Below are 24695 nucleotides of genomic sequence, written 5' to 3'. Positions count from 1 at the left end.
TGGCTTAAGCAATCCCCTTCAGCCTCCATAGTTAGGACTACTAACACACCTGTGCTTGTCTGGCTTTTTATCACTTATTTATCAGGACTTTTCTTTGTGTTAGGAAGGTTATTGGTTACAGCTAAAACCTTAAAATCTGCCCCCCATCTCAAGGTTCACAAAATCTACTGGCAGGAGACAAGTGATAGGTAATGCAATTTATGGAAATGGAAAGCACACATTAAAAAGAGAAAGCCCAAGAAGGCTGAGTGGCTTGCCAGAGATGTATCCATAGCCTGACAGAATGAGCATATTATTTCATTTCAATATCTGATTATTTCACAGACCTGGCATTGGTTTGGAAGTGACTGCACTCTGGGTTATTGACTCACATATCACAAATTACTAAGGAACTACTGTTTAAAAACTATCAGTACTAATATATTAATTTATGAGAAATGTAATGGTGCTGGAGCTAGGATAGTTGAGTCTGCTGGTTATCTCTGTGTTGAATAAATTACAATGAAAGCCAAATCCAAAATATAATCAGAGGATAAAAGCAGTAGAAACAAGTTTAGTGTTTTTCATGGCTAATATCTCAAGACTGGTTCATTACTTTCTACTTGAGTCATGTACCTGTCTTACATTCTTCATGCACTGAATTCTGCTGGAAATATACTATGGCTGTTTGGCTTTCTTCTTTTCAATCTGCTTTACTAACCAATATCTTCTTTGATGTGACACATCCTTCTATTAGTGGTAATACTGTCAGTTTGGTCTTATCTTTGGAAGATCTTTTTTTTTCTCACATTTTGTTTGCTGAGATATGCTTAATTTATAAATTAACCTTCAGGTTATCTTTTTATGGTAAAAGATATATAACAAAGATTACCATCTTAACTTTTTATGTGTACAACTAAAAGCCATTAAGTACACTCCCAGTGTTCTGTAGTCATCACTACTACTGACCTCCAGAATTTTCTTTTTTCTCAAACTAAATACACCAACACTCCACTCTAGGCAGCCACACTCCAGCTCTTGACAACTACTATTCTACTTTGTGTTCTTATGAAGTGGAAATCATTTCCTTCCTGCTTTCAATTTTGGGTTTGCACCTTGTTAGTAAGCTTTTCATCATTGTGATAACAACATAAAAGGAGGGTTATTTTGGGTTACTATTTCAGAGATTTCAGTTCATGATAGGCTGGCTCCATTACTTTTAGGGCTATGATCAGGTAGAGAACCATTTGGGAACATGCAGGGGAGGACACCTCATGATAGCCAGGAATCCAAAAAGGATGGATCCAGGGAAAAGATATATGACCCCAGCAACCTACTTCCTCCAGATAAGCTCCATCTCATAATGCCAGCAAGTGACAGCCAAGCCTTCAGCACTGGCCCTTGGAGGAACATGTCAGATCCATACCATACAATGAAGCAGAATTGTTTTGGGTCACTTGATTTTAATTTTTAAAAATATTTTAATTTTATGTGAATGAGTGTATTGCTTGCATGTATGTGAGTGCAATGCTGTGGAGGTTAGAAGTGCACCCATGTTGGCAATGCCCTGGAGGTCAGAAGAGGGTGTCAGATTCCCCTGGAACTAAGTACAGTTCTTAGCCACCCATGTGGGTGCTGGGTATTGAACGCATGTCCTCTGCTACAGCAGTGCTCTTAACCACCGATCTATCTCTCCAATCTGTGAGACCACTGAGTTTTCAGTCTACAGCCTGTGAAATTATCTATAATATGGCTAATTTAAATATGAAATAACTTAAAAAGTTTGGGTGTTCTACAAAGTAAGATTGTCAATAAATATTCATAATTGCTTAAGTGGAAAAATGAAATTTTTCTTTCATACTAATTTTAGAATATTAATGATTTATCTTACGTTGTAATTATATTCAATTTTTTTTTTTTGTCTTTTTGGAGATAGGGTCTCCCTGTAGCCCCAGCTGTCCTGGAACTCACTATGTAGACCAGGCTGGCCTTGAACTCACAGAGATCTGCCTGCCTCTGCCTCCTGAGTGCTAGGATTAAAGGTGTGCACCACCACGCCTGGCTATATTCAAGAGTTTTATAAGAAGTACTTCTGCAGAATGGAAGGATACAGTGATAAACTTGGCTTATATGCCAAATTTAAAATTATACAAAACTTAGCTGGGCACGGTGGTACATACTTGTTATCTAAGCACTCAGAGATTGAAGCAGGAGAATCCAAAGTTCAAGGCTAACCTGGGCTACAGAATGAGATCTTCTCTTAAAATGAACCACCCCCCCACACCCTTAACTATATTTGAGCCATTGAATTGTTTATTAAGGGCAAGATAGTAAGTCATGATATGGAAGAAATTACACAAAAATCCAATTTTTCTATTCTTTGAGAAAGGGTCTCACTATATAGACCTGGCTGACCTGGAATTCCCTGTATAGACCCGAATAGTCTCCATCTTGCAAATTCTATGATTACAGGCATGTTATCACTACACCTAGCTCAAATTTACTTTTACTAAGGCCTTTGTAAGTATTTTAGGTTATGAAAAAATAATAATAAAAACTGTAAGCCCTGCACCCACTTATGAGATTAAAACATTACTTAACACAACTGAAGCAGTGTGTTTATACCCAAGATTTTCAGTGTTTTGATCTTTATAGTCCTTATACATTCATTTGTAGTGAAGTGAAAAATTTAAATACATGCAAAACTACTCACTGAATCATTTTTTATTAAACCTAAAATTTAGACACAGAACAAAAATCTACAACAGATCTTTATGTTTTTTTAACCAGGAAAACTGAAGACAGGTCATCCCTGCCATTGTCCTGTTTTCCTGTCCCTGAGCAGCACCTCCCAATTTACCTCTAAAGTACTTTATGTAAGCCTTAAGCCTGTCTTCCCAGTACTGGACCTGTTCGGAATTTCATCCAACACATACTATTCCAAGACAGTTTTGCAAATTGTTTTCTAGCCTGTTGGTCTATACTACATGTTTTCATTATGAACAGAATGAGGGAATTTGCCGGTCATATTTACTGGGGATATGTTTTCATGTAGAAGACGTAATAAATATATTTCATAATACTCAAGACTTGGCTTAGCAGACAAGATGAATCAATAAGCTAATACTATGATTCCACAAAAACATTAAACCTCTTAGCTTTTGGCTTAATAAATCCATTTAGTTAAGTATATGAGGGGAAACCACCACTTAACAGGACATGTGGAAAATGTGAAGTTTTAGTGACCACAAAGCTATTAGTGATGTGGCTATCAAAATAGCTGGAGTGGTAAGAGACTGCATCTGAACATCTCACCTCCTCTTGTATTTAGCTTGAGTTTTAGACAATAAAAGACAAAGAACTTAGAGCACAATCACCAGGGAGCGGGAGAAATGTGAAACAGCATTTTATGGAAAATGTTAACAGCTATAGTAATGCTTATTCAAGGCTGTTGTTAGCAGTTTACAATTATCTTTAGCTGAATAATTATGTGGAATAAAGATTAGATTTTTGACTCAATGCAATACAAATTATAAATTTCACTGCAAAATGCATTATGCTGTCCAGTAAGCCGTAAACCATCCTCTATGTGTGTTAGAACTGAATGGAGGAGTTTAATTACAAGGTCTCTAAGGACTTTTTCAACTCTTAGCCCTATAAAGCTAATTCATACACACTATTAAATAACTATTGTTATGCCTCTTTAGAATCTAGTTTAGTGGACAAAGAACATCAAACACAAACAAACAAACAAAACTAATCAAAAAAGAATGGGGCACATTAAAAGACACAGAAGTCAACTTGGACGAATTCACAGTAGTCAAAACTGAAATGAAGGAAACAGAAAATCATTAGTACTCCATGCTAAACATTACTGCATTTAAGATCCACTGATGGGCTGGAGAGATGGTTCAGCGGTTAAGAGTGCTTATTGCTATTGCAGAGAATCTGAGTTTGGTTGCCAGCACCCACAGCAGGTACCTCTCAGCTGCCTAGAACCCCAGCTCTAGGGGATCCAACAGCTTCTTCTGGTCTCCATGGATACTGTACTCATGTACCAACCCCCACATAGACATCACATGTACACACAAATATAAAATATGTAATCTTTCTTAAAAAGTGGTCCATTCATAAATTAATGGCTGAAATTAATGGCTCATGCCTACTTACAAGTTGCATGTCTCCTGACCTAGATGGTTAGGTTTTGTGTTTGTGTTTTGACAGGTTTTTTTTGCTTTTTTTTAAAGTATAAATTTGTGGAACTGGCATTTTTAGGTTTAATAAAACCATTCACCTAGAGGCTCAGACCAAAACACTTCATTCCCTTTTGCTATCCAGCATTCACCAGTGCCTTATACAAGCTGTACTTTCAAAGTATGCTGCGAAGCTGACCACTTCTGACCTGCTGCTTCCTTAGTCTGAGCTATCACTTAGCTGTGGTAGTTTCCAGCTGTTCTCACACATTCTAGTCTTTCAGTTCATTTTCAACTTTAGTGACCTCCAAGTACAATTAATCATTTAAATCTGTGTAACTCTGTCATTTTACCTTGATCTTAAAACTTGTAATCTGACCTTTATACTACTTGGATGTCACCTGCTAAGTCTTCTCTTATTTTTTCCTAGTCCCAGCAGCTTTCTAGTTCTTCCTTAAACATGTCCATGGATGTTTGAGAACTTTAATATTTGTTGCTATTCTTCCTGGCATTCCTCGTTTTCCAGATTGTTGTACTGCTCACTTCTCATCTATTGTGTCTACATTCAAATGTTACCTTAGATGGAACTGTTCTGAGGCAGGCCTGTCACCTGTTTAATGCCGATGCCGCTCCTCCTCACCCCATGGCAGTGATCACTTCAATGAAGAATCTAGACTGTAAGCACCTCCAAAGAACATGTTTTTCTTGTTTACAAACTCTGTATAACTAAAATAATTTAATACAGCAGGGCTTATGTATCAATTGAGTATTTTTAAAGAATTGAAAAGCACAGAAAATAGGGCAAAAATTTTTCTATTTTTTTTCTTAAACGTAACTTTTAAAAATGAAGTTAAGGGGCTGGAGAGAGGACTCAACTGTTAAGTGCACTGGCTGCTCCTACATGGGACCCAGGCTCTATTCCCAGCACCCATATGACAGCTAACAGTCATCCTAACTCTAGTTCCAGGGGATCCAATGCCTTCTTCTGGCCTCTGTGGGCATTGCAGGATATGGGTGCACCTACATACATGTAGACAATACACATAAAGTTTTTAAAAAATAATAGTTAAAAATGAAGTTAAAGGAATATTTTAATTTTACAAATTTAGTTGCTTAAAAATAAATTTGAAGAGAGTCAAGTGTTGTTTTGATGACTGAAATGGAAAGCTTTAAAAATAATCTTACAGGCTAGAGAGATGGCTCAGCACTGGCAGTTCTTGCAGAGGACCTAGGTTCAATCCCAGCACCCACATGGTGGCTAACAACTATCATTAACTCTAGTTCCAGGGGAATCTAACATCCTCTTCTGACCTCTGTGGGCATTGCACAGCATGGGTGCACTTATATACACGCAAGCAATACATTTATATACATGAAATAAAAACAATGAGTAAAATATTAAAAAAAATCTTACACCAAGGAAAATGTTTTATTAAAGTGTAGATTACCAGTTTTTAAAAAATACACAGAAAAAGACAAACGTACAAAGGCAGTATCATACAACTGACTTCTAAATTCAGTACTATTGAAATATGAAACAATGATCACTACCCCTAAGTCAGTTTGATACAAATTGATTTTTAAGTTGTTCCACAACTCTTTAATTTTGCTACTGAGTTTTTCATCTTTATCAGATATACCTTTAAAAAAATGTATTTATTTCTCAAAGTAGTAGTAATTTCTTGCAATTAATGCTGGCAACTATAGACAGCTTCCCTAAGTCACAAGAATTCACCATAGTTGTTGCTGTGGATATAGTTATCATTTGGGGTTATCTACATACACTAAGACCCACAGATTTAAAGGAAACATTAATGGGAGAGCTGAGTATTAAGAGCAGGAAGACAGAAAAGACAATGTTATCTCCATTACTTTACTTCTACCCCTAGAGAAGCAGTTCTCCCAGACAACAGCTGGCTCTATTTTGTATTTCCTTTTCTGAAGAATGTCAGACTTTACTAACTTGTACAACCAAATAAATAGTTACCTTTAAACTATGCTATACTTGAACTACTTGAAATAAATTATTCTTGTAATTGGTTTAGCAGCCTTGTTTCTGGAAAAGCAGTAAAACCCACTTTGTTCCAAAATTACAATGTTGACTCAGAGACTTGACTATAAGACACTTGGCTATCTTCTATCCCCGACCAGGCATGAAGGTGGACCTTCATGAACTCTGTCATGTCATAAATGGAAAAATGACCTCATTTATCAACATACAATACTAAGCCAGCAAAACCAAAAAGGTCCATACATATATAAAGTAGGAAGGGACTTGTATGTCATATAAAATAAGTGGAATGTGTATGACAATAAACACTTGTAGACAGATGATTTTGGTTTACATGTCATTCTGTTTAAATGGACTATGACTGAATGATTGGAATCTTCTTTCCCTAACATAATGCCCATTCACTATAAACTGGTCCTAGTCTCTTACAAATCTCTCGTTTCCTTGGATTTATCTACTGTACCCTTGTTGTATTGCCATTAACTTATAAGCTGGGCCTGCCCAGTCTACCTATAAAGCCTCTCTCAGAAACATACCAAACACATTAAACAGAGGCATTGTTTAGAATTCTGCACTTCAAGACAGCCTATGAAGAACTGGTAATTAATTGGTCCTTCAATGTAAATACTCCTTATTTCACATTATCACAGAAACAGTGCAGTTCACTACTCCTTCCTTAGAGGAAACAGTAGCTGTAACAGTTTTGTTCAGTTGTAAAAACATTTCAATACTTATTAATTCCAAAGATCCGAACACCATGTAGTTGTGGCATTTTGGGAATAAGTACACTCAGGAGAGAAGCTGTGTTTAAGATGAAGTGAGTTGGATCATACTTCGTATAGAAACTTGCCAGAAAATATCTGTAGAGATAAAAAATTAGAATACAGATAGCATCCCAAAATAAAATTGAAAAAAAAATTTAGAAAAAAGACCACTAGACACAAATGCCTAACAGCAAAATCATTTTTGAGTATAAAATAAAATGAAACTTTTTTCTTAACCTCAGGTTTTAAAAATTTCAGATAAACATTTTACATTTCTGCAATTATATTCAATGCATTTAAGAGAATATTGCTACTTAGCAACAGAAGGCTTTCAAAGTAAGTTTCACATGCTCTAAGAAATTTCAGATAAGTTTTGTAGTTTAAGTGAACTTCTGAAGAGAAATATGGATTTAAACACCTGTCATATTCTCAAGGGCCTTTGTGACTCACCAAAAGGTCAAGAACCAGTAGGGCACAGCTTTGAAAAATAAGAGTTTTAGTACATTAGTACAATTCAGCATCATAGAAAGAAAGAAAGACTCGATCACCCTTCTGATGTTACCATTTCCATGCTACAGCTGAGCAGGTCTATAACCAGTCTAACTGGAAACTTGAAAGACATACTTGTAAAATCCCAGCTGTTTTGCTATAAGTGCATAGCATATAAAAGGACATAGAGAAGTGTCTTTAACTTTGTCATTAGTGTTTCATAAAAGGAGGCATCTTTTTGTTGTTATTTTGAGACAGGGTCTTACTATGTAGCCCTAGCTAGCTGGGAACTATCAGAGACCTGTCTGCCTCTGCCTCCATCGAGCTCGGTTTAAAAGTGTAAGCCACCATATCTAGACATCTAGACATCTTGTGTAGTATGGTTAGAAAAGAATAGCTACCTGCACAAAGAACATGTTAGAAACCACAAATAAAATAATTTTTAGAACCTTCTACATTAAGAAATTCTACAATCCTCCACTTAAACCACATTTCTCAATTTTTATTGTGAATTTTCTTTTTGCTTTCACGTGCTTGAAGACTATTTTTATACCACATCACTGAACAAACAGCATTATCAATTACATTTAGTAATCCAGTGAGACTTGCCATTGCTGGTATGGGTTTAATCTATAATTTGATAGGTTGGAAATAATAAATCTTGATATGGCTTCTTATTCTGCAGCCACCTATTTTTCCATCTTTTAATGAAAACTAATAATAGTGTGTTTAGATTAGAATGTTTGGGTGAGAAAGGATCCCCTATAACCCAGAACCAGGCTGGCCTTGAATTAGCTATGTGTCTAAGTTCTTGAACTTCCTGATTCAGCTACTATGCCTGGTTTTGAAGGGGCTGGTGACCACACCCAGGGCCTTGTGCATGCTAAGAAAGCACTCTACCAACTGAACTACATCCCTAGCCCTAGTTAAATTTTATGTACAAGCAAATCAAGAAGACAGGATGATACAAGATTCAACCCAGGTCTATATTCACACAGAAGACCTGACCTCTCTTTTTCCTAAACCACACTCTTTTCTCAAGGAGCTTGAACTGGGCTACCTGAATAGGGAAGGGTAGCCAATAAAATTCTTATCATCTAAATCATTATTTAGGGTGAATAATCTGATATGCAATATAATTACACATTTATACTTATAAGAAAATGAAGACAGATACTAACATACTTGATCTGTATATTCAAGAGTGTCTAGACTGGTTTGTTATCAACTTGTTAGAAATTTTGCTTATACCTTACTACTCATGTTAACAACTTACTGATAAAAGTTTTTAACAAAATATTCTGTTTAACATTCAATTTAATCTGATTAATGAACTTTCCTTTTATCCAACTTTCTTTATACCTAAATATTTCTACCACTTACAGAATTATTGGAGAAATTGTGAAAAACTTCCGTGAAGATGTAAACTGTACTCCATAGTCCAGCTGTTCCCAATGAGTTAGGAGCCTTGCTTTACCCTGGTCCGGAGTTTCAAAAGGTGTTCCTTTCACTGCATGCAAAAATACATACATCCCCTGGAAAACAATCAAGAGAGGATAATCAAACACAAAATTAGTCCTTCCAAATAAGGACTATGATGTTCTAGACCACCTCTGTCAAAGTATATGATTTAAATTAATGACTCAAAGTTTTAGGCTTTCATATAATAGTGAAAGACTACAGCCAGAGTCTGTAAAATAAAGCTCTCTGGGGTATGTAAATATTATTTGGTGAAGATCAGTACAAGACCAATCAAAAGTAACCAGTTTTCATTAACCAAAAATAAAAGTTGCTTACTATTTACCATATCCATGTCTATTACTGCATTATTCATAATAGCAAAGATATGAAACATGCCTAGATGCCAATCAACAGAGTAGTGAATAGAGAGAATGTGAGATATATACACAGTGAAGTTTCATTCACCTATAATGAATGAACACCTGTGTGTGCATCTATCTGATATGAATATAGAATATAAATTACAAGTGGGAAGAGGGGTAACAAGAGGGTAATAAGGGAAAGAAAAAAATCTGCATATTTTCTCATGCAGATTCTAGATTTTAATCTATACACACATACATAGGAAATGAAAGCAGAAGGGTAACTATAAGGGAAGAGGAAGGGTATAATGAGAGGGGGATGAGAGAAGGTTAATGAGGGGGATAAAATGTATACATTTTATCTCACATGCGGAATCTAGATTTTAAAACGTACTTCATGTTGTACATATGACAGGCAAGCAGAAGGAAGCTATTGGGGGAGGAATGGGACCAATTTGTGAGGGGCATGGAAGACAGAATATGAGTAAGGTATAAGCATATATACATAAGAAAACGTCATAATGAAACCCATTATTTTGTATGTTGACTAAAAAATTTAATTCAAAAAAATATGAAATAGAAGTATAATTGGGGGCTGGAGAGATGGCTCAATGGTTCAGAGCACTGACTGCTTTTGCAGAGGACCCGGGTTCCATTCCCAGCACCCACATGGTGGCTATGAACCATCCTTAACTCCAGTTCCAGGGGAATCCGAAGCCCTCTTCTGACCACCGCAGCACTGCATGACATAAAAGCACTCACATACATGCAGGCAACACTCATACACATAAAATGAAAAAAATAATATTTGAAAAAGTATAATTGGGACAGAAATAAAACTGCTACAGTAGTACCTATGCAATTGAGGAAAATACTCAGGTTCCATAGCACTTAATAAACATTTTAATGAGTGGTTTATGTGCAGAGGACACAGAACAAGTATGTATCTCTAGCCTGAGAAATAATTTAGTCTTCTATGGGGTTGTAATATACAAAAAGGTAAGTATAAACAACTAGAAAGTAGAGCACAAATTGGTACCTAAAACACAACCAGAATACTCAGAAAATATGATTTCTTTCTATTAAGGCTGCTTTGATGCCACCACTTCAACTACCTCATCCATGACGGTTCAGCTCAAATGACAACTCCTTAGTGAAACTTCTTTAGTAATAATTAACGTCCTGTTTATGTGCTTGCAAAGATTTCAAACCTTTTTTGACATGGCAATAAGTTGTATTTTTGCATAATGTATGTTTTTCCATTAGCCTAAATACCCCAGGAACAAGGGCTAGTAGAGAGCAAGTGTATTAGCAAGGAGGGTTTACAGTATAAGCACCAGGAAACCACTTTCACAAAGGCTTTAAAGAGAACAATGAAACAGGAAGTGTATACTTAAATTCTTTGGAGTATAACCCCTCAAAAGTTGAGAACCTCCTCTCTATTATCACATAGCTGTTAGAATCTAGGAGAACAATCCTTTGCTATTTTCTTCAAGTCATAGGCACTTACTAGTGTTTAGAATGTGATATTCAAACTTTATCCTTTTCAGTAGCAAAGATTTGTATATATGTATCTCTGTGATACCATGCTTGCCCAGCATGTGTGAGGCCATAGATCAATCCCCAGTGTCACCCCCATCCCCCTGCCCCCTCACAAAGAATACATCTTTTGTGACCATATTATCTTCTCTCCTAGTATCCTTACTTTTAGGTTTTGACAAAAGCATTAATGAAATGATAATGATTCATAAACCAAAATAATTAGGAAAAGAAAGTATGTATCTCATGTACTATCACTTAGCTGACTCAGAATTCGCACTCATTTTATACCTATGTGTTAACATAATCTTTAAGAATGAACTGTAGAAGGGCTAGAAAGATGGCTCAGCTCTTAAGAGCACTTGCTGCTCTTGCAGAAGATCCCGGTTCTGTTCCCAACACCCATGGTCAGAGGTGGCTCAGAGCTGTCTGCAGCTACAGCTACAGGGATCTGACACCCTCTTCTGGCCTCTATGGGTACTTGCACACATGTGTGCATACATACACAAACACATACACTTAAAAATAAATCCTTAAAAATAATAAAATAAAAGAATGAACTATAGCTCCCAGTGAAAACAATCACTGCAGACTTCTCCTAATGGTTCTGGAAAAAAAATAGTTATTAGTTCTATTTCCTCATTTAAAAAGCATTCACAATGTATCTTACAATTTTAATTGGCTTAAATGTAAGCTATCTTCAAAGGAAACCTTAAATTACAGTCAGTAATTGCTACATCTATGGTTAAGTTTTCAGCATGATGAGCTAATAAATGAGAAATTTGCTTTTTACCTTGTGCCAATTACCTACTCTTTGTTCATAGTCATATACTGAGCCTCAATTTCTAGTCAATCAAGGAGAAAACAGAATATAAAGACACAAGATGTGGTAGCTCACTCCTGTAATTCTAGCACTTAGAAAGCTCAGGCAGGGTAACTGTCAAGTTCAAGGCCAACCTAGACTACAGAGTGAGACCCCACTTCAACACAAAATAAGGGGGTTGGAGAGATGGCTCAGTGGTTAAGAGCACTGGCTGCTCTTGTAGAGAACCTAGGTTTGATTTCCAGCACCCACATGGTGGCTAACAACTGACCATAACTCCAGTTCCAAGGGATCCAATGTCTTCTTCTGATCTCCACAGGATTGCACAACATGGGTATAGTTACATACATGCATGCAATACACTCATTCATAAAATAAAAATTAAAAAAGTTAAAAACATTCAGTTAAAAAAATAAAAATAAAATAAGGAGCTGGAGAGATGGCGCAGTGGTTAAGAACACTGGCTGTTCTTACAGAAGACGGGATTCGAATCCCAGCACCCACATGGTGGCTAACAACTGTCCATAACTCCAGTTCCAGGGGATCCGACAGCCTCTTCTGACCTCCCTGGGCATTGCACGACACGGGTGCACTTACCTACACACAGGCAATACACACATACGCATAAAAAAATAAAATATTAAAAAAACCAAAATAAATACATAATTGAGATTAAACTCCCAATTACAAAACTACAATGAATATATAATAAAGTACAGAGAGCTGTAGAGATTTCTGGAGGTGAAACCTGAGTAGTTTTGATAGACAGGTAGGAATCAGCCACACAGACAGGAGGAATGAGAACATGTATGAGAACAGAATGGCTGAAGCCAAAGCACAGCTGACAGTGAACTTTCCAGACTGCTGCAGAAGAGATCTGTTGAACTATTGAACTAACACTGACTTTTTGCCATGCATGATAGTGCATACCTTTAATCCTAGCACCTGGGAAAATAGAGACAGGCAGATCTCTGTGAGTTAAAGGCCAGTCTGATCTAGCCAGTTCCAGGCCAACCAGAGCTACATAGTTCAGACCGTGTCATTGTCCCCCCCCACCCCCCTCAAAATAGAAAAAGAGTAACAAAAAGCCTTTAAAAAGGATTTCTATTTTTATTAACTGGTTTTATGCCACCCAATGAACTTGGGATTTTTTTTTACCTTAAATACAAAGGATTGACTCTTTAAAGAACTTACATGCCATGTGCAGACATACATTTTAAAAATATTTCTAAGCCAGGCATGGTGGTGCAAAGCTTTTAATCCTGGCACTTGGGAGGCAGAGGCAGGCGGATCTCTGTGAGTTCAAGGCCAGCCTGGTCTACATAGTGAGTTCCAGGCAGGCTGGGGCTACAGGGGGACCCTGTCTCAAAAAGATCAAAAAAGAAAAGAAAAAATTCAATGTCACATTTGAAAAGAGGGTAGAAAACAGAGGCATGTGAATACATGATCTACTAGAATAATCTACCTGACAAGGAAATGAGAGTGTGTAAGCTGGTAGAGAAATAGAAAAAGACAGGGCTTTGATCACATTTATGGGACATGTATAGGAAAAGGCATTACCACAATACTAAAGTGACCTTATGTCCTACCTTTCTTTTCTTTTTTCTTTTTTTGCCTAGCACTCATAGGACCCTGAGTTCAACTCCCAAGACTCAAACAATGCCCCCCTCCCTCCAAACACGATTAAAATGCAGATTTTCTTCATAATGTATTAAATACATTCATATTGTTATGGAACCATCACCACTATCATTTATCTCCAGAACTTTTCTCATCTTTTTAAACTGAAACTCTTATCATTAAATAACTTGTCAGTTCTTCTTTCCCTTAACCCCCTGACAACCACTGAACCTTAGGGTTTTAAATGTATAGAACAAGATGAAATTCTTACCAGATTATGTATAATGTTTGTTAAGGTCCAAGCAACAGGAACACTGAAGAAGGGAATGCTGAGTAAAACAATATGAAGCAAGCCAACTCCCAGTGCGTATGTCAGCCACATACCCCGGCTGTTCATTACACGAGTATTCGGATTCACTTCACTGTGGGCAACTCCAACATTCATGTTTGCTCTGTAGGGAAGAAATAAAATGAATCAACAGTGATACGTATAAACTAGAAACCTAAATACCACAATTCTGACATGGCAAAATGGTATGATTTTTTTTTTTTCTTCCTCATTCTGAAATGAAGCACATCCTCCAAAACAGGCTACTTATAAATGTTGACATAAGCAATGAAGAATCATTAACATGACTCTATGGTTAGATAAATAAGACTAATTTGTATGGTTTCCTTTTCTAAAGCTTGCCTTCTAACTTGTTTTACTAAATGGGTTGGTACACACCTGTAATCCCAGCACTCAAGAGACTGAGGCAGAAGGACTGCCAAGAATTTGAGGTCAGTCTCTTAAAATTCTAAAAATAACCTTAAAGAGAAAAAAGTATGTGTGTGGCATGACACAATAATCTCCAATAGAAATATTTTTTTAAAGGGCAGAGGTGACCTAGTCACTTTGAGTAGCCAGATGCTAACATGTAATGGAACATTGCAACCAGAATTCAAAGCACCTTCTTTCTTTTGTTTTCTTTTTGAGACAGTCTCACTGCGTGGCTCACACTGTCCTCAAACTCACAAGTAATCCTCCTGCCTCAGCATCCCAACTGTTGGGACTACAGCTGTATCCCAACAATGTCTATCTGTGTACCTCCTTTTGAATAGTGAACCTAGAAGAAACATATTGTGCAAGATTTACAAGGTGAAGAAATTCAGTTTTGTAACAACTAGGTTAAAGCCATAAATCTTCTCCTGAATAGTTCTTCAATTTCCCTAATTTTAGTCTTTCTTTTTTTCTAAGGCTGTCTCTTTTTATGTTCAAGATTAAACACCAAAGGAAGAACTGTTAATAGCAATCATCACAAAGATGCTGTTTACTTGGGTCTAATAACTGATTAAAAATAATAATGAAATAGGCATTATTTCAGAAAGTGGAAAGACAGCTATCTTACATCTGTAACAGATCCCATTCAAAAATATAAAAAACCCTTTTTAATACAGAGTTAGGAGAGAGGAATTTCTCATAACCCTTCGGAGCAAGCGTTTTGTAGTGTAATGCTCCTTTCAAACTCCAAAAAGGAGTGGACAATCAAGGATTACGGTGATGAAAGTTATACTGACACAGTGTCGTGTAAAGTTTTCTTGAAAAGTCACTGCTTATAATGCACTTTTAAATGTAAATGGTATAATACTTAGAACATGACACCACTCAAGATAATTTTCCCATTTTCCACAGTATGGAAATACAACCCGAAGGAGGCCTCAAACTGATCCACCCCCAACAGAGAACTCCCTCGGCAGCAAGTATGCCATGCCTCTCCAGCAGCCGCGAACAATGACTTTCCAGCTATCTGATAGGTGTTTCGGCCGCCGGCAGGCGCCTGGGCCCCCAAATCAAAGGACCCCGGTGGGTAGCACCCCAGCTGACGCGAGTCAGCGGAAACTCCCGCCAGCCCCTTACCTTCGCAGCTGCACATCCCTCAGCCCGAGGCAAGACGACCACGAAGGGAGAGGCAAGTCCTGTGGACGCTTGGCCTGCCCAGGCGTGAGCGCCGCGGATGCAGACGGACCCGCTCTTCCCCATGCCGACCCCGCCCCTCGGGCAGCTGCCGGGGCCAAGGAAGCCGCACGACCCAGCCCGTCCATCTCTTACCTGCCGCCAGCTCCCGGCGGCCGGGCACGTCGCAGGACCAGCCCAGCGGCACCAGCAACGATAGTATACCCACAAGCTCCGAACACCACTGGTGCGCGGCGCAGCTAGCGGAAGTCTTCGGAGCCGCACTGCAGGCTACCAATTGGCTGCCAATGGTGCCAATCGCACGTCTCTGTTGGGGCGGGGTTAAGGGCTAGCGTGTGCCCGCCCCTGGGCGCCTGCGCACTACGATCGCGGGGAGTACATCTTGCCCAGTAGGGCCTGCTGCTTGGCTTATGCGGGCTGCCCGCCGTAGCGGGTGACAATTGCCTTTCCTCGTCCGAGCTGGAAGGTAGAGTCGTACGGCGAACGAGCACCCATGAGGATCCTCGGGGAGGTCGGAGCGCCGGCCTCCGGCTGGAGGCGCCTCTCAAGGGCGGGAAGCCGACCTGCGGCTCCGGGCGCGCACACGTGCCGCGTGTTCGGAGGCGGGCTAGGCGCCCTGAGCACGGGCGAGCGGTTATTGGAGCTGTCACTCAGCCATTCCGGGGGTGCAAGACTGGAAAGTTGTTTTTCTTGTAGATTAAATTACAAAAAATCTTAATTGTCTTGGTAGAGAATGTAGCGGTTTATAATACTGTATGCTGTGGCATACAAGAGTCCAAGTAAACTACATTTAGTCACGATTTTTGCTGGTGTCACCGCGTCTATCTTTTTTAAAGGCCGTCACCTGTAGTACATCCTGAGGAAATGTGAATACCGAAAATTGATCTCATTTGAGGAAGGAAAGAAAAGGAGTTGATTAATCGATTATTTAGAATCGTCTTTGAAATTACATTACCTTGGCGATGCAATTTTTGTGATTTTTATTGCTGAATTTGAAAAACATTTTAAAGTTGAAGAGAAATTCTTTGAGTTCTCTGATCTGTACTTCTTTTTAAAAATATTTTATGTGTATGAGTGTTATGCCTGCATGTAGGTAAGTGCACCCGTGTTGTGCAATGCCTGCAGAGGACAGAACCCTGGAACTGGAGTTATGGACAGTTGCTAGCTGCCAGGTGGGTGCTGGAATTCGAACCCCGGTCTTCTGCAAGACCAGCCAGTCTTCTTAACCGCCGAGCCATCTCTCCATACCCTGTACTTTTTTTTAGGTATACCTTTAAGTGATGTTTTCTGATCATCAGCACGCTTGCAAAAGCGTTCATTTCTTCAGCAAATGTGAAAGTCCATTTTGACATTCACAGATGGTCTGTGCTATAAGCCTGGCATGAATGCTTTTGCTGTTCAGAAGAGGTAATTTGATACATATCTGTTAGGATGCCACATCCCAGGAATATGTGATTAACAAATTATCTGTCTTCAAAGCATTCTGAGCTAAGAGGAAGGTACTTCCCATGTACTGGCAGCTTATTTATTCATTTACAGATAAATAGCCTTTAGTGGGTTAGAACTAAAAATAAAGAATACAGAATCTGTTGGGAGCTAAAGGGGGTTGGAACAGAGAAAAAAAGGCTTTTTTTTTTTTTAGAGCTGATACTTGGGCTAAATCTGAAAGGCACCCCAGAAAGAAATCATGTGACCCAAAATGCATATCCTCATATAAAAGTTAAGAGAGCCAAATTGTATAATATGGCTGGCTTAATCCACATTTAGAAAATGGGATGAAATTAGAAAGGTAGGTAGAGATCTAGCTGTAAGGAGTTTATAATTAACCCACTTAGCAATTGAAAAATCTTTAAAAAATTTAAAGTAGGGTAGTAATGTGATGAAATTTAAATTGTAGAAACAGCTTATATTGGTTGAGATTCAAATAGAAATGTCAATTAGATGGATATTGAAGTCATTCAGACTAGAACCTGAAGGGGTTGATCAAAGGCAGTGCTGAAAAGAAAGGACTATATTGAGAAATACTTAGGATGAGGGTTATACAGGACTAGGTGCCACAATGCAGAGATACAATCTAATATTAGTATTCTACCATGTTTTCAAGGTTTCCAAATTTGCTTTATGTTCTTGGATTGAAAGTGTTCAAAGATTTGGGTTTGAAGTCACAACATGCTAGGATATACATCTGCCCTATAAAAAAATCTTGTGCAAGTTATTAAGCTTTTTAAATGCCTTTTGTGATAGAGGAATGGGAGTATTTTGAGGATTAAAGAGATAACATGTTTTGAAAGTTCTTATGTTGCTATTATTTTTACTATCAAACAGGATTTTAGGAAGAAAACAAAAGATTCTGAGGTATAATAAAGTTTATGTTATCTCCACATCATCTAAATGTGATATTTAGAAGGTAGGTAAATAAGGTCCTGGAGTTCAGAAAAAAGTTGTTAAGAGGTACATTTGGGCTAGGGGAATGGTATGAATTAGAATTAAATATGCAAAGGGAATGGGTTTGAGGCAGGAATAACTTGGTGGGAAGGCACTGTACAAGAAAAATGCTGTTAAAATTATTCTTAGTTTTCCTGTATTAATATTCATGAAGTGCTCACCATGATTGAAGTACAGTAATTGCTCTTTATGGCATACAGAGGTAGATGCTATATGATTCCTTGCACTTGGAAGATTGTGCAGTTCAGGATAAAGTTGGACAAGTATCACATGAATGATACAAGCCACATAGGAATGTTGTGAGAGAGAAGGGTCATTCCATTGGGTGATCAGAAAGGATTGTTGTGGCTGGTACTGAAATGTTAAGTACAGAATGGCAAGTCACACTTCATTAAGAGGCTATGGGGTGAGGGGGTACAAAAAGAGTTTGCTGACAAAGGAAGATGGAAGTTTTAGATGGTGGTGATCAATATTAGTATATTATTATGAGAGTAAAGTTAGGTGGAAGGCAAGACAATTGATACTTTATGTTTTACAGGTGCTTACTTGAGGTAGCAGTGCCAGTTATTGTTAGAAGTGCCTGTCTGGGAAGAGCAAGATCACTTAGGGATATAGATTAAAGATGTGATTTTAAGATCTAAGAAAGGGGGAGAAGGGTTGGGAAATGCTTACATTTATGTGAGGAAAGCTAAGAAAATATAAAGAAGTTGAAGACGGGCAGATGGTAATATCCTTGAGAATTAGGTAGTATTGGTCTGACATACTTCAGGGAAGTGAACAAGTACAAGTCCTTGCTGGGGATGTAGCTCAGTGGGAGAGTGCTTGTCTAGCATATGCAAGACCCTGGGTTCAGTCCTTAGTACTAAAACAAACAAGCAGTGTAGGTCCTGAGAAAAGGGTTTAATGTCTTCAGATATCATTGGTGAACTCAAAGAGAATAGAATCCTATAGCAGTGGTTGTAGTTATAAGCAGTTTTGCAAGGATTTTTGAAATGAGTTGGTGATAGGGAATTTGTAACAGGAGATAATAGAGTATTTCCTCAAGTTTGGCCTTACAAGAAAGGAGAAATAAGGTTGAGGAAAGTATTTGGCTAGTTTTCGCTTTCCAGGCCAACATGCTTTTACGGAGGCTAGATAAGCAAAGCTAGGTAAGAGTGTCAGTGCTTTTGTCTGTTCCAGCTGTTATAACAAAATACCATGTACTGAGAAGCTTATAAATAAGAGAAACTTTCCACAGCTCTGGAAGCTGGTAAGTCTGAGTTCCAAGCAGATTCAGTATCTTCAATATCTGGTGAGGGCTTGCCTTTTGGCTCATGGATGGCACCTTACTCTGCCCTCACATGATGCAAAGGAATCAGGAAGGCTCTAGGACCTCTTTTATAAGAACACGGCTCCAAGTCATGAGTGCTTCACTCTCTTGGCCTAATCATATCCCATAGGGTTGCACCACCTCCTTCTTTCAGGAGAATGTAAACATTCAAATCATAGGAGTTGACTAGGAGAGGACATTGACTTGGAGCTGAAAGAAGGAGACTGGGGAAGGATAGTCATTTTGTGAAACCACAGGACACAGTGGCTATTAAGTGCTGTGATCTCTAAACTTGGAAAATAAAAAAAAAAATTGGGAAGAAATTAGGGTTTTGAAAAAATATTTTGAGGGAGGCATTGTAGTGAATCAGACAAAAATAATGAGATTAAGAAAGTTTGCAGAACAAGGTTATGGTGGGATTGAGTGAATATCTCCAAACTTTGTTTTTCAGTGTTTTTCTTAGATCCCTGGGATTTTAAAACTGAGAAAGGAGACTTGAACCCAAATTCTGATGAGTTATCCTCTCTGGGGATAGCAGTTAAAGATGGTAGGTTGGTCATTTAGGAATCTGATTGAACTTAACTTGGAATCTTTTAGCATTTACATGCCCGACACCGTAACAAGCCCTTTATATACATTACCTTTTCTCTTTACTGTAACCGTATGGTGTCAGTATTATCTACATTTATTTCAGCTACTATATCTAGCATTTGTCCTATAACCAGTGTAAAAGTTAACCAAATTTTGTTAGCTGGGCGTGGTGGCACACGCCTTTAATCCCAGTACTCAGGGGGCAGAGGTAGGTGGATCTCTGTGAGTTCAAGACCAGCCTGGTCTACATAGTGAGTTCCAGGACAGCTGGGGCTACAGAGAGACCCTGTCTCAAAAAGACAAAAAAAAAAAAAAAAAAAAAAAAAAAAAAAAACCAAACAAAACAAAACTATTTTTATTTTATTCTATGCATATGAGTGTATTGTCTGCATGTATGTAAGTGTACCTGTGTCATGCAGTCCCCACAGAGACCAGAAGAGGGCGTTGGATCCCCTGGTGGTGCAGTTGGAGACGTTTGGTAGCTGCCATGTGGGTGCTGGGAACTAAACCCAGGTCCTCTGCAAGACCAGTGAGTGCTCTTAACCACTGAGCCATCTCTCCAGCCTCCAAATTTTATGGTTTTTTTTTTTTTTAAATGCTGAGTTTTTAATCTAGTATGTATTAGCCATTTCGGTTCAAAGTATTCATATTTTAGCTTCTCAGACCTTGCCATGTGGCTGTGACTACTATACTACACAGTATAGTTCTTCCTGAGACCTGAAGCTAGGCTGAAGTTTTAGAAGGGTATGGAAGGTCCCTTTGTGACAATATTAATTTATGTGAATGTTATGATAATAACCAGACTACACTGCCAGATCCCCTGGAGCTGGAGTTAAGGAGGTTGTGAGCTCAGGGTTCTGGAAACGAACTTGGATCCTCTGGAAGAGCAGCAAGTGCTGAGCCACCTCTCCAGCCCCATCCCTTGTTTTGTTGATGACAGCCATTCTGCCTGGGATGAGATGGAATCTCAAAGCAGTTTTATTTTGCATTTTTGTGATGGCTAAGGATTTTGAGTACTTCGTGAAATATTTGTTAGCCATTTGTATTGCTTTTGAGAACTGCCTGTTCAGCATTTATTGATTGAATAAATTGGGGGATTTTGGTTCTTAAGTTATGCAGTTCTTTATATATTATGCTTAATCCTCTGTATGATACATTGGCAAGGATTATTTTCTACTCTGGGCTATCCACTATGGTGATTATGTCCTTTGCTGTGTAGAAGCTTTTCTTTATTTTTAATACAGTATTTTTATTTATTATTTGAGAAGTCCTTGCATGTGTACAATGTAGTTTGATCGTAGCCATCCCCCCCACCCACCCCAACTCCTCTGGTTCTCTGGAACCCCTCATGTCTCCCTCCCAACTTCATATCTTCATCCTTTTTTTTTTTTTTTTTTTTTAAGTAACCCATAGAGTCCTTTTTCTTATGAGAATTCCTTACTGTCTTTTTAAGTAACCCATAGAGTCCAGTTAGTGCTGCCTGTATGCACATGGGTGCAGGACCATCCACTGGAACATGGGTACCCTATCAAACCTGTGAAGAAAACTGGCTTTCCCTCCCCCTGAAGCCATCAACTGGCAGTAGGTCTTTACTAGGGTTGGGGCTTTTGTGAGCACCCCCCCCATTCATACTGGAGTATTGACTGGCTTAATCTTGTGCAGGTGATCACAGCTGTTGTGAGTTCATACATGTAACACCCCTATCATGCCAGAAGCACTGTTTCACAGCAGTCTTCCCCAGCCCATGACTCTTAAAATCTTTCCTCCCCCTCTCCTGCTAAGTTCTCTGAGCCTTGGGGGTAAGGGGTGTAATATGAATGTCCTATTTATGACTGAGCACTCCACAAATACTTGTTCTCTGTATTTTGATTGGTTGTAAGCCTCTGTGTTAACTGTTTTCCACTGTGAAAATAAACTTGTAAAAGTTTTGTCAATTTCATATAATCTTGTTAGTCAGTTCTTGGAATTTTTTTATATGCTATTGGGATTCTTTCTGGAAAGTTCTTGCCTATCCCTGTATTTTGAAATGCCTTTCTGCTTTTCTCCAGCGGTTTCAGACTTTTATTTTTAATGCATAGTTTATTTTGTGTTTGCACAAGTGTGCTTGTGGGCACACATTCTCACCCTTGTGTACATGTATGGATGGCTGAGAACAATTCTGAGAAGTTGGTTCTCTCCTTCCACCTTGTGGAATCTGGGGATCCAACTCAGGTTACCAGACCTGTACACTAGCTTCTCTACCTGCCAAGCCATCTCACCAGCCCCAAAGTTTCAGTTCTTACAGTAAAGCCTTTGATCCAGTTTGGCTTTGTTTGTGTACAGGTGAAAGATGTGAATGTAATTTCACTTTTCTTTATGTTGATATGTAATTTTCAAAGCACCATTTGTTGAAAAGGCAGCCTTTCTGGTTTGTATTTTTGACACCTGTATCAGGAATTAGGCGCCTGTAGCTGTGTGGATTTATTGCCAAGTCTTGTGCTCTAGGACTGCTTAAGCTGTTTCCTTGTGGCTCCTTTTCACTCAGTTTTTACATGACCTTCAGCATGTAGAGATATAAAATAAGTACACAAATCAAACTTCCACTGATGAATTATAAAGAAATTTAAGACAATTCTTTGGCGGGGTGTGGTGAGTCTGTGTGTAATTTTGCCATTTATTAAAGGCAAGTTTGCATACTAGTAAAAGTAAGATGAATGTGCTTCTTTCACATACAGAATTAAATCTTGACTGAATGTCTGATAATGCAATGTGTAGAGCATCTTCAGAGCTTTTTCAAAGGTCATTGACATTTGGATTTTATAATCACCAATGCTGATTTTATAATCACCTTGTATGAAATGACAGACTTATGTTGAGGTCTATTTCAGAAATTGTTGGAAATTCTGTTATAGTCTCAAGACAATGTGTTCTTGAAACATTTTTTTAGTTTATTTTTATTTGTGTGTATGAGTGTTTTGCCTGCATGTATGCAAGTGTAGCACTGCATGAAATCCCTGTAGAGGCCAGAAGAGGGTGCCAGATCCCCTGAAACTGGAGTCATGGACAATTGTTAGGTATTCTGTGGGTGCTGGGAACCAAAACAGGTCCTCTACAAAGAGCAGTTAGTGCTCTTAACCACCAAGCCATGTCTGCCTCTCTCTGTCTCTGTCTCTGTCTCTGTCTCTGTCTCTCTGGTTTTGTTTTCTTGATTTTTGTTTTTTGAGACAGGGTCTCACTGTAACCCCAGCTGGCCTGGAACTCACTGTATAGACTAGGCTGGGCTCGAACTCACAGAGATCCACCTGCTTCTGCCTCCCAAGTGCTGGAACTAAAGGCGTGTGGAACCATGCCTGGCTGTTTCTCTCTTTTAATGCAATGCAAACAGCAGTTTTTAAAATCTAACATTCTAACACAATACAATCCAAAGATATACTAATTTGATACTTATATGCTAAGGAATAATAGTGGGAAAATATTAAAAGTTATTGTTTTCCCTGATGAACACATTATGTTTCTGTAAGACCAGGAAATTTTGTATGTATGGTAAAATAATGGCAGCTCAAAAAGACCACCAACAACAACAAAAAATAACAATAGCAGCTCATAATGCACAGTATCTTGAATTTGTGTCAAGTTTTTGCAGCATCATTCATAACATTGGGTGGCGTGGTGACATGCACGGTGCAGTGTGGGTGCTGTATGCTGAGAACCAAGGGCATGATGAAATCATGCAGTACAACATGGACAAGTGCTTCCAGTAAGACCTCAGCTTCATTACATAGTTGATTTTAAATTAATTTTTCGTCGTCCCTGGAGCTGTGTTGGGCTTGGATCACTTTTCAGTGTGGCATCCATCTTTTTCTCTGCATTCAACCAGCTGTTCTATCAATACCTTTGTAAATTTCCAAAGCTCTTCCTCCTCTTCTCTTTGGAATAGTCTTTTTGTTATTTTGATATTTCTTCTTCACTGAATCACATGGAGGCAGCTTTCAGTGTACAGTGTTACCTGAAAGTCCATTTATTGTGGTTTTTTTTACACGTGTTTGGGACATTTTTATTTGTGAGAGGTAACTAGATCACAAATTAGTAGAGGGCATGTTGTATGCCTTGCCTGTATTTAATTCTTAGCCCTGCCTTCCAGTAACTGAATGAACTCAGTTTCCTTTCCGTGCTTCAGTAATCTTACAAAATGGAGATGATAGCCTACTTCAAAAGATTATTAGGAAGAAATAAGTTATTTTATACTGTATAAACTTAAAATAGAGCATATGTTGTGATTCCATACAGGTGAACTGTTAACTATATATCATGTGTTACTGTTATCAATTCCATCACTCAGGAATGCTTAGCAAGTCTTATTTTTACAGCCTGTGATTTTCTCTTATAGCTATTCTGCTAAAAGCTAGAATGAAGCAGTTGTCTGCAGCAACAGTTCGTCTCCTCTCCAGCTCTCAGATAATCACTTCAGTGGTCAGTGTTGTGAAAGAGCTCATTGAAAACTCCTTGGATGCTGGCGCCACAAGCATTGAAGTTAAACTGGTAAGTGTCTTTAAAGACCTTTAAAGCCAAAGTACTTTCCTGTTAAATTACTGCTTTCTTTTCTTTCCTAGGGTATTGAACCTTTTGCCCTAAAGGCATGTTAAATTTTAATTAAACCAAGATTATAGTAACACTAAAGGAAGTAACAACAAACCCCACATATGCTTTATAGGAGTCTTTCACTCAAGATACCAGTTTAATGTCTGTGTTTTCTTTTGTTTGTCTTTGATTATTGTATGATTTAAACCCCAGCTTCTGAACATGCAGCATGCATACTTTGCACTGCACATGCCTTTAAGCCATGCAGTTCCAAGAACACTGCTGTCTCCATTGCTGTGACAAAACACTCTGACCAATACCAACTTGGGGAGGAAAGGGTTTATTTAGCTTACATATCCCGGGTCACAGTTCATCAGGGAGCCAAAGGTAGGAACATCAGGGACCCCAAGGTAGGAACTCAGGGCTCTTGCCTGGAGGCAGGAGCTGGAGCACAGGCCATGGAGGAATGCTGCTTACTGGCTTGCTCCCCTGGCCCCTGCTCAGCCTGCTTTCTTATCCAACACAGGCCCACCTGCCCAGGGGTGGCACCACCCACAGTGGGCTGGGCCCTCCCACATCACTCAACAATCAAGAAAAT

The 24695-nt window shown here is 38.6% G+C and overlaps 2 protein-coding genes across 6 annotated transcripts in view; one reads left to right on the top strand and one right to left on the bottom strand.

The window, feature by feature from the left end:
- Positions 1-5582: 5582 nt before the first annotated feature.
- Ormdl1 (ORMDL sphingolipid biosynthesis regulator 1) lies at positions 5583-15475 on the bottom strand. Of its 2 annotated transcripts, none has more exons than XM_008835630.3 (4): positions 15331-15475; positions 13513-13693; positions 8820-8971; positions 5583-7043 (listed from the first exon to the last, which is right to left on the bottom strand). In XM_008835630.3, exons 2-4 carry the CDS (start codon positions 13684-13686, stop codon positions 6908-6910), a joined length of 462 nt encoding a protein of 153 aa, XP_008833852.1. In that variant the 5' UTR covers positions 13687-13693; positions 15331-15475; the 3' UTR covers positions 5583-6907. The 2 variants fall into 2 exon arrangements, with proteins under 2 accessions (XP_008833852.1, XP_008833850.2); XM_008835628.2 differs by lacking the exon at positions 15331-15475 and adding an exon at positions 15139-15308.
- Positions 15476-15546: 71 nt separating this feature from the next.
- Positions 15547-24695, top strand: part of Pms1 (PMS1 homolog 1, mismatch repair system component) — a 90501-nt gene continuing 81352 nt past the window's right edge. The window contains exons 1-4 of one of the 4 annotated variants that reach the window (XM_008835626.3): positions 15560-15661; positions 17521-17602; positions 19401-19496; positions 23907-24058. In XM_008835626.3, the coding sequence (XP_008833848.1) occupies positions 23927-24058 (132 nt within the window). In that variant the 5' untranslated portion in view covers positions 15560-15661; positions 17521-17602; positions 19401-19496; positions 23907-23926. Of the gene's footprint in view, positions 15662-17520; positions 17603-19400; positions 19497-23906; positions 24059-24695 lie in introns of all 4 variants that reach the window. The other 3 variants (XM_029564754.1, XM_008835627.3, XM_029564755.1) reach the window with 3 other exon arrangements.

This window comes from Nannospalax galili, unplaced genomic scaffold, assembly GCF_000622305.1.
Source record: "Nannospalax galili isolate Female #2095 unplaced genomic scaffold, S.galili_v1.0 scaffold115, whole genome shotgun sequence".
NCBI lineage: Eukaryota > Metazoa > Chordata > Mammalia > Rodentia > Spalacidae > Nannospalax > Nannospalax galili.
This window is presented reverse-complemented; position numbering and strand designations above follow the sequence as displayed.

What these genes read in the sequence shown, in the direction of transcription:
- Ormdl1 (XM_008835630.3), bottom strand. Translation starts at nt 13,686, where the DNA reads ATGAATGTTGGAGTTGCCCACAGTGAAGTGAATCCGAATACTCGTGTA. An exon ending in CAAACATTATACATAATCTG is followed by an intron (nt 8,972 to 13,512) that starts GTAAGAATTTCA and finishes ATTGTTTTCCAG; the next exon opens with GGGATGTATGTATTTTTGCA. An exon ending in ACAATTTCTCCAATAATTCT is followed by an intron (nt 7,044 to 8,819) that starts GTAAGTGGTAGA and finishes TTATCTCTACAG; the next exon opens with ATATTTTCTGGCAAGTTTCT.